Here is a 15,277-nt window from a genome sequence, read left to right as displayed (position 1 = left end):
TTTAAGTTTAAAGTTGTTCACAAAATCAACCGGTAATTGGATTACCAGCAGTTAGACAAACCAAAGGTTAAAAGTCACAGTGCTTCTATGCTTAAAATTAACATTGCAAAGTGATAACTGTTGACAGCCCTGAGCCAGAGGTAGAAATTCCACATTTCTTTGGTGGGGGCCAATGTGGATAGAATGACTGCTAAAATGTCTTAAAACCAGGCTTCAAAAAGCACCTGTTTTGCCATTTTGTTATTTTGATAATAGGTTCTGTAATAAATAGTCTGTTTTACTTATGACCGGCATTGTGATAACAGGTGTTGAACTTGAAGAGGTTTTGCCAATTGAACATCATAACAGGTAATCCGTTTTAAATAAAAAAAAGAAACCTGCGACTACCAAACCTTCTTTGGCAATTAACAGTCCTCTTAACAAGGTGTAACCTTTTAAGCAGCTGGGTAAAATGTTGCCTTTCTCAATGTCGTCGTGGTTAACAGGTGTTTGGCCATGACCTTATGACCTTGTGACCCCAGGAAGGCGTGGCAGTCGCGGTATGAGATCATCTGCTACCGAGGTGAGAGGTCACCACACGTTGAACGGACCGTACCACTCATGCACGGAGGGGAGTGGGATATGAGAGACTGTACTACGTTAAGATCATGGGAAGCTGCAGAGTGGGGGAGGGACAGGTGATCAAATTATCCAGTGTAGGGACGACAGGTCATGCAAACAGCGGCACTATGACGGGGGAAAGCAGTGGGTTCCATCCAATACGCAGCAACATCCGCCCCCTCCATGTCGGAATGGTACGATCCTATAATGGTGATATCACAAATTGATTTTACCAAATGGTGAAATGTTTGGCTTAATGTGTTTTTTAAAGTAATGTATTGTCAAAATTTTGAAAAAATATATATCGACCTCATTTTACCAAGAGGTAGCAGTGATCGTTAACATTTCAGTTACTGACATTTAAAACAACGTTAAAATATTTTGTTGGTGGAAAGGCAGTTTCTACCGATTTGGCTCTTGCTTTTCCACCAAACATCGGTAGAAAAGCAGTTTCTCCCAACACTTGAATGAGAAGTCAATTTCGTACTTGTATAGATATAAATTGTATCTTTTTACAATGTCACCGTCAATCCGCATTATTACACAATTTAAAGTATAATTGTACAATACACGTTGAAGAGTTATTGTGAGATGGCAAGTAACGAAATTAACCTCTCAAAATATCTTATCTCGGTTTCTCAAACGAGCGTACAGAACTTTGGCGTGGGTCCCTGGCTCTACTCAACGCCCCTCAGTTCAGTTTGCTGGGTTCAAATCCCGCTTGTCTACAGTGCTGACTACCGCTAATGCCAAATGCGTGTATTGTCAGTAACGCAAGTTGCAGCGGACAGCACTGTATCCCCAAATATGTAACTGAAACGGTCGAGTTACTTTAGGTCTGGTGCTGAGGTCACCTTTCCCATCACCACTCCTCACCCCCCCTCCCCACTATCGCCAATCCTTATTGGATAATCCACGTTCTTTTCATTGGTGCAGCTTGGGCTATACCAAATACTTATATCAGGTGGGTACTGTGGTGGTGGTGATGGCGGTGAAGATTACGGTGATGGTGACAGCAGTAGTGGTGGTTCAATCTTAACTTTGGAGCTTTCGTGACTGCAGGAATTATTCTTTGGTTCTTTCGGTAAAGTCACGTATAAAGAACCAAAGAATAAGTAGTGGTGGTGTTGATGGTAATGATTGAGGTGGTAATGGTGACGATTTTTACGGTGGTGGTAGTAATGATGATATTGCTGGTTATGTAACATTGGGGAATGTGTGATGATGACAATGCTGGAGGTGATAATGGTCAACAATTGTAACGTTACAATGGTCTTGGTGGAAATGTTGACGATAGTGGTAACGATGTTGCAAAATGTAGTGAAGGCAGTAGTGCTTGTGATGGTTAAATTAAATAAGTCATGGCGAGTATGGTGGCGATGTTAGTGATGGGAGTAATAGTAGGGGTTATGACAATAATTGCAGTAATATTTGGTGGCTGGTGGTGGTGTTAACGATGATATGGTAATGGTAACATTGATGGGAATGGCCAACAACCCAGCCTTATTTGGACCGTTTCACTACACTGTGCGGGGTGGGTATAACGAGCCACCGTGCACTCAGGATTTATCATTTCACATTTCACACAGAGGTGACATCAAGACCACTGCAATGTGACCCCATCACAGCAGACAATTTAATGTCCTTTGATGGGCCCATCTCTTGAATAATAGAGCCTAGGATCTCTCTGTCGCCAATGATACGAGATCACAACCGTTGTCCTAAATGAATTGTTTGATGTTGTTGTCTGCAGTGATGACCTGCACAGAACCTCACATTTCACTGGGTCATGGATCAAGCACGGTTTACATAGCATCATCATCACCATCATCATCACATCACCACCAACATCATCACCATCGTCCTCGGTGCTTACAGCAAGGTGTTGATGTTGCCGGTGATGGTCATGGTGGCGTCACTTGTTGGTAATGGTAATTTTTGACATTTACATTTATTTGATGCATTGATTTTAGGTACAAATGCTGGACCCACGCGCCAGTGTAAAGGTGATGTTAAAGACCCACGCCTCGTTCTCCCAATGACAGATCAGCACAGTGAAGACGCACGGCAGGTGGCGTGGACAGGTGAGTGCGCAAGTGATTGCGAGAGTGCGTGTGTGTCGCTCGCTCCTTCACACGCGCACACATATTCCCAGGTGCACCCACCCACGCACCGGGTGTACACGAAGACGTAAACACATACATCCACATAGAACACCAATACACGCACGCACACACACACAAACATACGTGTGCACACACAACGCACGCATACACATAGATTCTCGTGCACACGTAGACGCACGCACACGTAAAGCACATTGAGACATGGACACACACACACACAGCCGCATATATATTAAACACGTAAATGAGCACTAACCTGACACAGGAACATGCATACACACACATTGGTGCCTCGTGTGCACATATGCACACGTACACGCGCGCGCACACACGGGAACGTTGCGCACGCGTGTACATGTATGTACGGGCACGCACGCACGTATGTGTCTCTTGCACGCGTGCGAGCACGGGGATTGTACACGCAGGCGTGCACACGTACGTGCACGTATGCATGTGTAACGCGCACACTCATACATACACACATATATAGAGAACATCTATATTGCATGTACAATACTTTGCATACAAATAAACACCTGCATAATACACGTGTAAACATAAAATATACGCATCAGTCTTTGCAATGTATTTAGTAACATTATTCTGACTTTAATTGCAATTATAATAATGCAAGTGTTATTAATTATTATTGCATCTCAAGACTTTTTCAAGAGGGTCGTGCTGCATTGGGATGTTTGGTTAATTACGGTTAATTAATGTTTGGATCCATGATGGAAGAAACCAGAGAATCCGGAGAAAATCCGTCACACATAAGAAGGGGATAACCCTCAGCACTGCCATCCCATGGGCAAATCGTGTGGCCCCATGTCTTCAGTAGTTATGACCGAGTTATGGCTCACAAATAACTAAACGTTCAAGGAAAATCCAAATATCTTCCGTGACGATGTATAATTACTAGGCCAGATGCGTGAAGTTCATTTAAAAACAAGAGCAAAAGACACGACACCCACCAATATAATGGGAAACTGCATTGGCTCAACAATCCTAATGTAGCAGGACCTCCGGATAACGAGTCATGAGACTTGGTGACATGAAAATTACTGTATGTTAAAAAAAGAATAAAATATGATTCCACATTTTTATTCAATTCTACTTATTGGTCACTATAAACTGGTTTAATATTTACAAATGATCTTAGAGTACATGACATACAGTATGTACACATACAGTACAGTGTATCGTATATAAGGTTACTGTAAACACTATTCAAACTGGATGTACATTACATTAAATACAAATATTTCTCTTGATACTAACCATTTCGTATAATCTCTTAAGACAGTCGCTTACCTAATTGTTTTCATCAATTGGAAGATTTCTTAAGTTCAGCCCATATATTGTATACAGATAAATGTATGCAACGCAAATATAACCAAATTAACTTAACGAGTCGGGTCAAGGGCTGTTTGCGAGCACCTATTATGGACGACGGGGCATATCTGTTCGACACGCCCCGGCTAGCACCACGCCCAGCCACCTTTATCGGTCTCGGTACCCATGTACATCGGCAGGTGACATTCCAAGTTAACCTAGGAGAGTCCCAATCTATGTTCATGTACCAATCGATGCATGTACTGTATGTTGAACTTCTTTCGCGCCGTACGTAGCCAACCGTGCTAATCGGAGGTGCGAGGGAAGGACAACAAACTAAACACAAAAAGTAGCTCTCAAGAAATTCGTTTCCTAACACACATATACTGTGTTATCTTGTCTCACTTTCCCAAAATATAATAGTGTACACACACAGAGATACGAAGTGTACAAATACACATAGACAAGCAATACGAACACACGCACAAATACGTGTAGACAAAAACTACCTTTCAGCAACACTAGTGTACACACACAGTGTACAAACATACATACATACACACACTCTACTACACTATGGACCCAAGTCACATGTTGGCTGAAAGGCATTTTTCACCAATTTTCTAGCAGCGGGTGGGGGGACCCCAACAAAATAATGGTGAGCGAATGCGTCATTTCTCCACCATCTCATTGAATGTTGGCGGAAACTGCTTTTCTGCCAACGCATGAATTGGGCCCGTGGTCTTGTGTCGGTATATGATGACGTGCAGTCGCTATACAATAGGGGTGCACTGCTGCTGGGGTTGCCAACCGTCTGCTTTTCGACCGGACTGTCCAGTTATTTTTTTATCCCCCTCGACCTTGCCGTTCCATGCCTCCAACCCGACGGACGTGAAGTCCGTCTGCCCGTGGGAGGCGTGCGCCGTGCAAGACAAGCTCACCTCCACCCCAATATGGCATGGAGCGCGCTTGGTGGAACCCACTGGGTCGAGAGCCTGCCTATGGTAATACAACAATCCCGTTAAACATTGGTCCTGAAGGCCATTTCCATTTCTCACCTCAAATGTTTTTTAGGTGGGAAATGGAAACTTTTGTCTGTCCAATGTTTGGTCATTTATTGATGTTTTAGTCATGATCAGGGTTTATTTTTTTACTGAATGTGTTGTTATGAGTAGCCACATCCAGAGCCACAGCAAGAGGTTTCCTGGATGTGGTTGTGCCGGGTCATCAAAATTAAGCACCAAAAATGAAGCTATGCCCATGATCCTATACAACGGTGCATAATGAGTTATCTACAAATCGTAGACCAACATTCCATCAAGAGGTCGCCGCCCCCTCCTCCAACTGCTCCTGTCCCCTACTCTCTCCAAACCAATGAACCATGAACACGCCCATCTGTCCGTTCCTTGAAAATGGGAAAGTTGGCAACCCCAGTCGGTGGTTGGGCATGTGCGCGCGTGGGGGGGGGGGGCACGCGGGGGGCACATAGGAGCACGCGCAGGGGGGCACGCACTGACCTTGCTGCCCGACTCCTTGCTGCCACACTCCCCCTTGTCGTACCACCACTTATTTTTGAGTTTGTCTAGAATGCCCTGCTCGCTGAGCTTTAGCACGGCCAGGTTCACCTGCGGGCTGCCCTCGCCCCAGGGCCGCCCGCCACCCACCCACCCATTCCGCCACCCGGACAACCGGACAACCAAAGGACGAATGGATAAAGGGACGAATGGACAAATGAACAATCGGACAGGACAAAAGGACACCCGAACGATCAGATGACCAGACAAAGGGTCAACCGGACAAATGGAAAACCAGATAGAATGACATATGGACAAAAGGACAACCAAACAAAAGCAAGATGACATAAAAGCACAACCAGAGAAAAATATATATAGACAATAACACTACCAGACACAGGAATAACAGGACAAAATGACACATGAGCAAATGGACAACAAGACACAAAGATTTCATGGCGCAGACATAGGACACCGATATATATATGGGACACATTGGAGATGCACAGAAGCATACGAAATGTGGAATACACGTGGGAGACATGGGGCTCACACGAGACGCAAGCACAGAAGGGGATAGGTGGGACACACACATAGGAGCACACGCAAGACAAACAGAAGACACAATACACTTTTTGTAAATTAAAATGATTGCACCAGGAATGTAGGACCCATGGAGAAATAAAGGATCGGGGGGATCACATTGGGAAAGACATCATGGACACACACCAGACACATGGAAACATGGACACGTGGACACGGAGACACGAAACGATGGGTAAATGGAGAAAAGAGGTTTAGTGGTTGCCGTGGCCCGGGGGGTGGGGGTAGGGGGGGTGGCGGAGACGGTACCACAATTGCCGGAAGCAGCACGCGTGTGAACGAGGTGGTGGTGGTGATGATGACAACGGTGGTGATAGTGGTGGAGATGTAGGTGGTGATGTTGACGGTCATCACGGTGGTGATGATGGTGAATTAATAGTGGTAGAGAATTTATATGAGAGGAATTTTAAGTTAATAAATTAGCAATGGCCCGTGGTGATTTGGGATATATCTTAGTAATAATTAAAATAACATTGACATGAATATTAATTGTACAGTAGTTATTGCATTGATAGCAACCCATAGTTAGTCATAGTAGTTATAGAATGATGGTGCTAAGAGTAATTTGCAAACATTGTTATACAAATTGTCAATATTTTTTGTAATATATAAAAAAAATCAAACAAGAAAAAAGTATTCATGTATGTAGTGACGATGACGATGGTGATATTTTGCAATGGTGATGACGATGGTGGTGATATTGATGTTGGTGATGATGACGTGCCACCCTTAACACCCAATGTGACGTCATTATTCCGTGTTCAGCGTTTGCATAGGGGTGAGGAGACAAGGCACACACACGTGTACACACACACACGCACATAGACACGCACACGCGCACACACAAATACACACACAGAGAAATTTCATAAATAATATCACATTTCTTGGTTATATTATGTTATGATTTCTCAAAAACGACTTTATACGAAAGCGATATCCACGCCGCCTTAAATAAAATTTCAATGAAATTTTTTTTCAAGGGGAAAAAAATGCAACATTGCAAAAACAAATTTCCCTCCTCAAACAAATTGTAAATGTTTGCATTTTCCACGGTCTTCCGTTTGTTACCTTTATTTGCGTTCGCAGTATCGCTTTCAGTAATCGGCAGCGGAGAGATGCGCAAAAGGGTCAAGTTGTAAACCGAGTAATATAATCTTATCACTTGCCTTAAGTCAAAACTCCTCTCGTCCACAATGTAGCGGATTAGAAGAGAATCGCGTATGCATATGAAAATGCACAGCGTCATGCGCCCTTCAAGATGTCGAATTTGTTGTTGTTGTGAAACGAACATGGCTGAACCAAAAGTGTGTTTTGGAATTGTTAGAAATGCGTTTCTCTGATTTGTTGCCTAACGTTAGTCAAAATTGATAACAGTGATGATGATGATGGTAATTTATGATCAGCGGTGACATTATACGTTAGGTTTTAAGAGTCGTGCCGATTACTGTTGGGGGAACTGGGGACTGGGGAGACAAAACGATTTTTAAAACATCTGTCATCTATGACCAAACCTGGGACACACGGACGAAACTGACAGACAGACATGCCCTCACGTGGACAGACATACCCTGACAGAAACATACGGGGACAGACGGACATACACGCATGCAGACATGGACACAGACGCACGTGGACAGACAGGCAGACAGACGCCACTCACTCACACGGGACGGTCACGCGGATGGACGGACTGCTCACGGAGACGGGCACACTCGCACACAACACGGATACGCACTGACATGGGGGGGGCACACGGACTCGCACGGCTACTCCAGCACACGTACTAACACACTCGGGCACACTCGCTTCACTCTCTCACTCTCTCGCCCTCTCTCGCCCTGTCTGTCTAGGTAACTTCTATGGGTGTGCGATTCTCGCGAGGTACATCAAGCCAGGTCGCAGTGACCCAGCGCATGAAGCCACAGGGCTCAGCGCGGAACCCGTGCAGAATTCTCTTTGTCAGCCTCTTTGTCTGTTTTGGCTGTCTCTGTCTCTCCGTATTTATGTCTGTCAATCTACTTGTGTGTCTGACTATCAATATGTCTGCCTGTCTGTTTCTCTGTCTCTCTGTCTGTCAAGTTGTCAATCTGGTTGGCTCTCTGCCTGCCTGTATGTTAATCAGTGTGTCCATCCACTTATCACTTTGTCTGTACGTCAGCGTACCTGACTCTCGTCAACTTGTCCACCTATCAGCCTGTCTCTCTGTAACTGAACGTGTACATGAGTCCGTTTGGATGTCTGCCGAGTTTTTTTCACGCAGTGGCTGTGAGTTTCACTGTCAATTCAATGAGCAGCTAAGCACTATTGGCTCCCACTCAAGTCTGGATCACGCACCATCAGGGGCCACAGACGAATGTGACATTCGTGATGATGGTGGTGAGCAAGTGAAACATACATGGACTAAATAATTATCCAGCACTGCGCTAAACAAATTGACGGGGTCCGAGAGAGAGATAGGCACATAGACAACGACACTCTGAGACAGATAGATACAGATAGAAGACTTGGATAGAAACGCAAAGAGACAACGGCAGAGAGACACCTGTGGAGATAAAGCCAGCAGTAGACAGGACAGAGAGATAGCGTTTGAGACAAACGGGACTGATTTGTGGACAATAACTGACATACAGACACTGAGATAGAAATAGTGAGAAAGACAGACTAGAAAGCGAGACAGACAGAGAGACAATCCAACCTTGGGACTGAGATCAGCAAATATTCGAAGACAGAAACTAAAAAACACAGCGGGGCTGACTTGGAGAGAGAGGCAGAATGTGAGACAAAAACCGAGAGAAGACAACAAGAGAGACAGACAGATGTAAACATCAGTGGCTACACAAGTCAGAGAGACAGAAATAGCTTCCCAAGACTGACAGAGAAAGTGGGTGTCTGCACGGGTTATGCGCTGGAGCCAAATAGGGTTAGGGGTTAGGACTGGGGGTAATTGATTAGGGTTTAGGGGTTATGGGGGAGGGTTGATGGTTCGGGGTAGGGAAAGCGGTAGTGGCGCCACTACCTTTGAGTCTCCCGTGTTGCTGCCGCACTCCCCCTTGTCATACCACCACTTATTTTTGAGCTTGTCTAACAGCCCCTGCTCGTTGAGTTTAAGAACGGCCAGGTTTACGGAGTTTCTTCACAGCGAGGGCAGGCGCGGCACAACAACAGCAACACACACGCGGTTAACGCACTTGGCTCGCCATCGTCACAGCACCGCCGACGACGTCACCGCACACTGGCGTCACTCGGCTCCCCATCACCACACCAGCATCACTCACAGTAACATCACTCCGCTCCCCATCACCACACCAGCATCACTCACAGTAACATCACTCCGCTCCCCATCACCACACCAGCATCACTCACAGTAACATCACTCCGCTCCCCATCACCACACCAGCATCACTCACAGTAACATCACTCCGCTCCCCATCACCACACCAGCATCACTCACAGCAACATCACTCCGCTCCCCATCACCACACCAGCATCACTCACAGCAACATCACTCCGCTCCCCATCACCACACCAGCATCACTCACAGTAACATCACTCCGCTCCCCATCACCACACCAGCATCACTCACAGTAACATCACTCCGCTCCCCATCACCACACCAGCATCACTCACAGTAACATCACTCCGCTCCCCATCACCACACCAGCATCACTCACAGCAACATCACTCCGCTCCCCATCACCACACCAGCATCACTCACAGTAACATCACTCCGCTCCCCATCACCACACCAGCATCACTCACAGTAACATCACTCCGCTCCCCATCACCACACCAGCATCACTCACAGTAACATCACTCCGCTCCCCATCACCACACCAGCATCACTCACAGCAACATCACTCCGCTCCCCATCACCACACCAGCATCACTCACAGTAACATCACTCCGCTCCCCATCACCACACCAGCATCACTCACAGCAACATCACTCCGCTCCCCATCACCACACCAGCATCACTCACAGTAACATCACTCCGCTCCCCATCACCACACCAGCATCACTCACAGCAACATCACTCCGCTCCCCATCACCACACCAGCATCACTCACAGCAACATCACTCCGCTCCCCATCACCACACCAGCATCACTCACAGCAACATCACTCCGCTCCCCATCACCACACCAGCATCACTCACAGCAACATCACTCCGCTCCCCATCACCACGCCAGCATCACTCACAGCAACATCACTCCGCTCCCCATCACCACACCAGCATCACTCACAGCAACATCACTCCGCTCCCCATCACCACACCAGCATCACTCACAGTAACATCACTCCGCTCCCCATCACCACACCAGCATCACTCACAGTAACATCACTCCGCTCCCCATCACCACACCAGCATCACTCACAGTAACATCACTCCGCTCCCCATCACCACACCAGCATCACTCACAGTAACATCACTCCGCTCCCCATCACCACACCAGCATCACTCACAGTAACATCACTCCGCTCCCCATCACCACACCAGCATCACTCACAGTAACATCACTCCTCTCTCCATCACCACACCAGCATCACTCACAACAACATCACTCCGCTCCCCATCACCACACCAGCATCACTCACAGTAACATCACTCCGCTCCCCATCACCACACCAGCATCACTCACAGTAACATCACTCCGCTCCTCATCACCACACCAGCATCACTCACAGTAACATCACTCCGCTCCCCATCACCACACCAGCATCATTCACAGCACCGCAGTGGCACAATGATAGCGGCTACGATGATGATTTTGGTTATGGATCGGGGTGGAACAACGCGCCAGTTAACACAGATGAATATCAATTTCATCTTATGCTCATGATACATGCATCAAATCGGTTGTGTTAAAACTATTTAAATCTCTATTGGAATAGGGGATGGATAAGTGCTGCAGTGGTTCACGAATTGCACTGATGATGAATGCAGTGATCGGAGTTTGATTCGCGACCCCCACAGCTTGACAAGCGACATCTGAATCGGCCCTGGGCCAGCGGTGCAAAATTCCACACACTTCCACAGCAGGGGGAAGCTGTGCGTCCTCAGGATGACCACTGTTTGACTTCCCACAAATTTGTATTAACTTTAACGACCCGAGAAGGAAAGATTATGGAGATTGGCTGAATCGATCACCGATCGTAATTCCGTATTTGTCAAATTGACGCGTTGCGGTGGACAAGTCGGTGTGTGGGTTGTAAGTGACTGGATGTGCCCTGCACACTTCCCGGTGGGAAGGCATTCACTCACGTTCTCCCTGATTTCAGAGTGATGCACGCTCACTGCCACGCTCACTCGCATTAGTTCACACAAACACAAAGATCCCCCGAAAAGCTTTAACGAATTTGGGGGCAAGTGCTATTAGCGAGCACCCATGAAGGCCGGCACGGCCCACAAGGAGGCGGGATGGCCCACACCATGCCCGGCCACTTTTGTCTCCCCAGTGCTGATATTTACACACTGCATCAGGTACTCATCTGGGGCTGAGTCGACCTCCAGAAGGTTCAGAAGCTGGACTGGTTCATACATTTGCCATCATTAATCATTATTGGCGGGAATCGAACATTTTCATCCCCACGGTCACACTGCACTAAATCATACTTTCATACTCACACACATGATTACATACACATTATTTTGTTTTCACTGTCATATTCTCAATATTCTCTCTTACATTCACTCTCACACCCTCTCTCACATCTTTTCACTCTCACCCACACTCCCGTGCTCACAGGATGCCTCCCTAGGTGGTGATGGTATTTAGTTATCTGGCTTCATGCGTGGATGGTTGACAAGATATGTCATTGTTATCTGGAGGGTTAGCGTGTTAGAAGGATGCATATATTTCTACGTGTTGTCATGGTTTATCTCTGTAGACATCTATTTGACAATGGTTATTTCATAATATAGATTTTTTTGTGTTAGATCGCGTAAATATATAAATGTGTCGTTAAACCCGCCACCACCCAACAGCTATTTAGTAAGGTCTGTCACGTAAACAGAACATGCCAATTCGTCACTAGTACAGCACACCGGTGTGTTGGAGAGCAAAGGCACAAAATTTACAATCGGAGTACGACGTTTCACCAGTAATTACAACTAGCTTCATCAGGCGACAGCCAGATATGTGGAGGGACGAAATAGGAGGATTTCTCCACAAATCTGGCTGTCGCCTGATGAAGATAGTTGTAATTACTGACAATCTGAGTACGACGTAGATTGTAAATGTTGGAGCTTTGCTCTCCAACACACCGGTGTGCTGCACTAGTAATGAATTGGCATGTTCTGTTTACGTGAAAAAACCTTAATAATTGGCTGTGTCGGGTGGTGGATGCTTTAACGACACATTTATATATGTATGCGATCTAACCCAAAAAAAAACCTGTATTTTGGACATTGGTCGCGAAAGCCTACGCGTTAAACTTAAATGGTTATTTCATCTGTGATTGGCTGCTCAATTGTAAATCTGGTAAGTTGTCTGGTTGGTTAAATGTACCACTGGTTTTAAAGTGATTTATTTCGCTGGTAAGCAATCTGGATATCTGGATAGATATCTGATTGATTAGATATCTGGCTGTCTGATTAGTTGCTGTATGGGTATCTGTGAATTATTTGTGTGGTTGGCTACATATCGAGTATAGCTCTCTCATGTCAAATGGATAGATATCTGGTTAACTGCCTGTTTTGCCACTATATATGATGTATTATCTATCTCATTATCTACATATCTTATATGTTATCTGAACAGTTGGCTTGACTGTTATTAGTCATCTGATCAGTTAGTTATCTCATGACCTGTTCTTTTTTACTGCCTGGTTTTCCATACATTTTGCTCGCTGTTCCTCTGTAAAGCCGTCTGGTTACCTTGCTAGCTCTTAGCACAAGGGCGTGTACATTTTTAAGATGCGCGTTCGTGTGGATGTACGTGAGGGGAGATGCTCACTCAATGGATTGCCTCGATTGTAAATTTACCACGATTGCATTGGAACTCCTTGTTTGAATAAGCACCTCACGGTAGACTTCACAGTGCTCAGAGGCACAGGCCAAATAAGGGTTCACAATAACGACCCCAAGCAAGGCCCATTAGAATTCACACTTCTAATGAGCGTGCAAATTAAGGCATTTCGACGTTCGTTACATTTCAGGGTGGTTATTAGCAGAGTCCCATTGCAGTTGGTAGTCCACATAAGCATAGGACGTGTGATACAGTGTAGACAGGTGTGGCAAGGGGGATGAGGGGGGGTCTTACCTTGAGAAGGGACAGTCTGGGGGGCCTGGATTCGTCGAGGGTCCATGTTTAAAAGGGTAGCGTATGACTTTGCCTCTAAAGATAGCCCGGTCATGCCTAGTGGCTCATGAAGAAGCCTCCTCAAAGCTATTAAACAACATTTTTTAAAATCAGATCTAAATTCACATAAATTGTGGATATGAATCTACGCAATATTATGTAAATGAAGCGTTTAGACGGTTTTCTGCAATCTACCGGTGCTCTACTCGGGTTAGAAAATATGCATAGAGAATATAAAAGGCATGGGTCAATGCAGATATTGAAGATCACCAATGAGAATAAGACAGTAATGACTATGATAGTTTGCGTGCAATATAACGACAACTTTTGAGAAAACATTTTAAGTCATTGAAAAAAGGAGCTGCGAGTAAACATTTGCAAATACTTTTTCCCTCAGTGACAGGAAAAGCATTTTTAACTGCAAAATGTGCCTGTTTTTAATCGTTAAGGGGAGTTTGCCTCAATCTCTTGATTGAAAGCCGCAATGAATCATCGTCCTTCAGGCTTTCCTCAGGATGAACATTTCGCAGTGGCGGTTTATTTATTTACTTGTGCCACAAACGGATTAGTTTCCGTTTCACTTCCGCTCATTAGAAGGTTAGTGCCTCATAAGTTATGCCACTGAGTTTTCCTCATGTTATGAAACTGTAGCCCTAAAGTTGTGCCACCTTTACTAAGACTCATCAACAAGGTTTTGCCTCATAATCCTGTTTTAATGTTCAAGACCGGAATCTCAAACTTTACCGAGTCTCATGAGCAATACGCAGCCACATATGACGAAGCTAGTTGTTGGCTTGATGCTATTTGTTCTCTGGATTATAAGAGGCACTTCCTCCCCCTGCATTTTAGAGCATAAGTTATGAAGATGTCTTATAATCCAGTAGGTGCATGTGTGTGAGAGACCAGATCTCTATAACTTGGTTAACACTGGGCACAAGTTTTGGGTTGGTTTGTACTTTCCAGAACGTCTTAGCAATCCGGAGAATCGGATACTTATTTACAGACTGATTATGCGATTAATAAACTGATGCTTTTTTTGTTTTACTCTCCTGTACTGTCATTTATTTGTCTAGGCGAGACCGGGACTTGCTGGCAAACGCCTACGCCACCCCTTTAAAGATGCCCCCCCCCCCCTACCTGTCTAAATTGACTCAAGTCCAAGGTGGGGGAGACCCCACGGCCGGAGGCGGGATGGGCACGGAGGAGCGAGTGTGTGGGTTCGTGTACGTGTGTTTGTGCGTGTGTAAGGATGTGTGTTCGTTTGTATCTTTGCGTGCGTGTGCACATGTGCATGTTTAGTAGTGTGTTGTTGGTCTATGTTGGTGCACATGTATGTATTGGACTCTTGGTGGGCGTGCGTGTTTATTTTTTTTGCGATTGTTTTGGTGCGCCTTTTGTTAACGTGCATTAGTTCGTAGTTAGCTAACACACCTGTCTTGTGTATATGTCTGTTCACCTTGGGGTGCAACAGGGATGTGTTCTGGTAGCCTACACTATTTCACATCTTTTTTGACCACAAAGTGCAAAATGCTTTCCATAACTCTACTGGAATAATTTCCATTTGGTACAGATTCAATGAGAGGCTGATTGATGCTCGGGTGTGGTCAAGGGATGACCAACTATTGGTTAACCATATTACCTATGCTGCTGATCTGGTAATGGCTGCTCACTCTGAGGAGTTGGAGACAACTGCTGATGAAACGTGGTACTAAGAGATGGGACCTTAGCATTAGCCCTACAAAAACAAAACAATTTCCTGGGTAGTTTATGTCATCAAATACTCCACTATCTCAACTCCC

The 15,277-nt window shown here is 45.5% G+C and overlaps 1 protein-coding gene across 1 annotated transcript in view; it reads right to left on the bottom strand.

The window, feature by feature from the left end:
• LOC133347955 (glutamate receptor 4-like) overlaps positions 1-15,277 on the bottom strand; it is a 59,670-nt gene that overhangs the window by 12,168 nt on the left and 32,225 nt on the right. The window contains exons 16-18 of the mRNA XM_061560720.1: positions 9,195-9,309; positions 7,636-7,641; positions 5,576-5,683 (exon numbers count right to left, since the gene is read on the bottom strand). Coding sequence (XP_061416704.1) covers positions 5,576-5,683; positions 7,636-7,641; positions 9,195-9,309 — 229 coding nt within the window. The remainder of the gene's footprint in view (positions 1-5,575; positions 5,684-7,635; positions 7,642-9,194; positions 9,310-15,277) is intronic.

This window comes from Lethenteron reissneri, chromosome 26, assembly GCF_015708825.2.
Source record: "Lethenteron reissneri isolate LAM-NWPU_2019-01 chromosome 26, ASM1570882v1, whole genome shotgun sequence".
Lineage (NCBI taxonomy): Eukaryota > Metazoa > Chordata > Hyperoartia > Petromyzontiformes > Petromyzontidae > Lethenteron > Lethenteron reissneri.
Note: the sequence above shows the minus strand (reverse complement) of the source record. Positions and strands in the feature narration are given on the sequence as shown.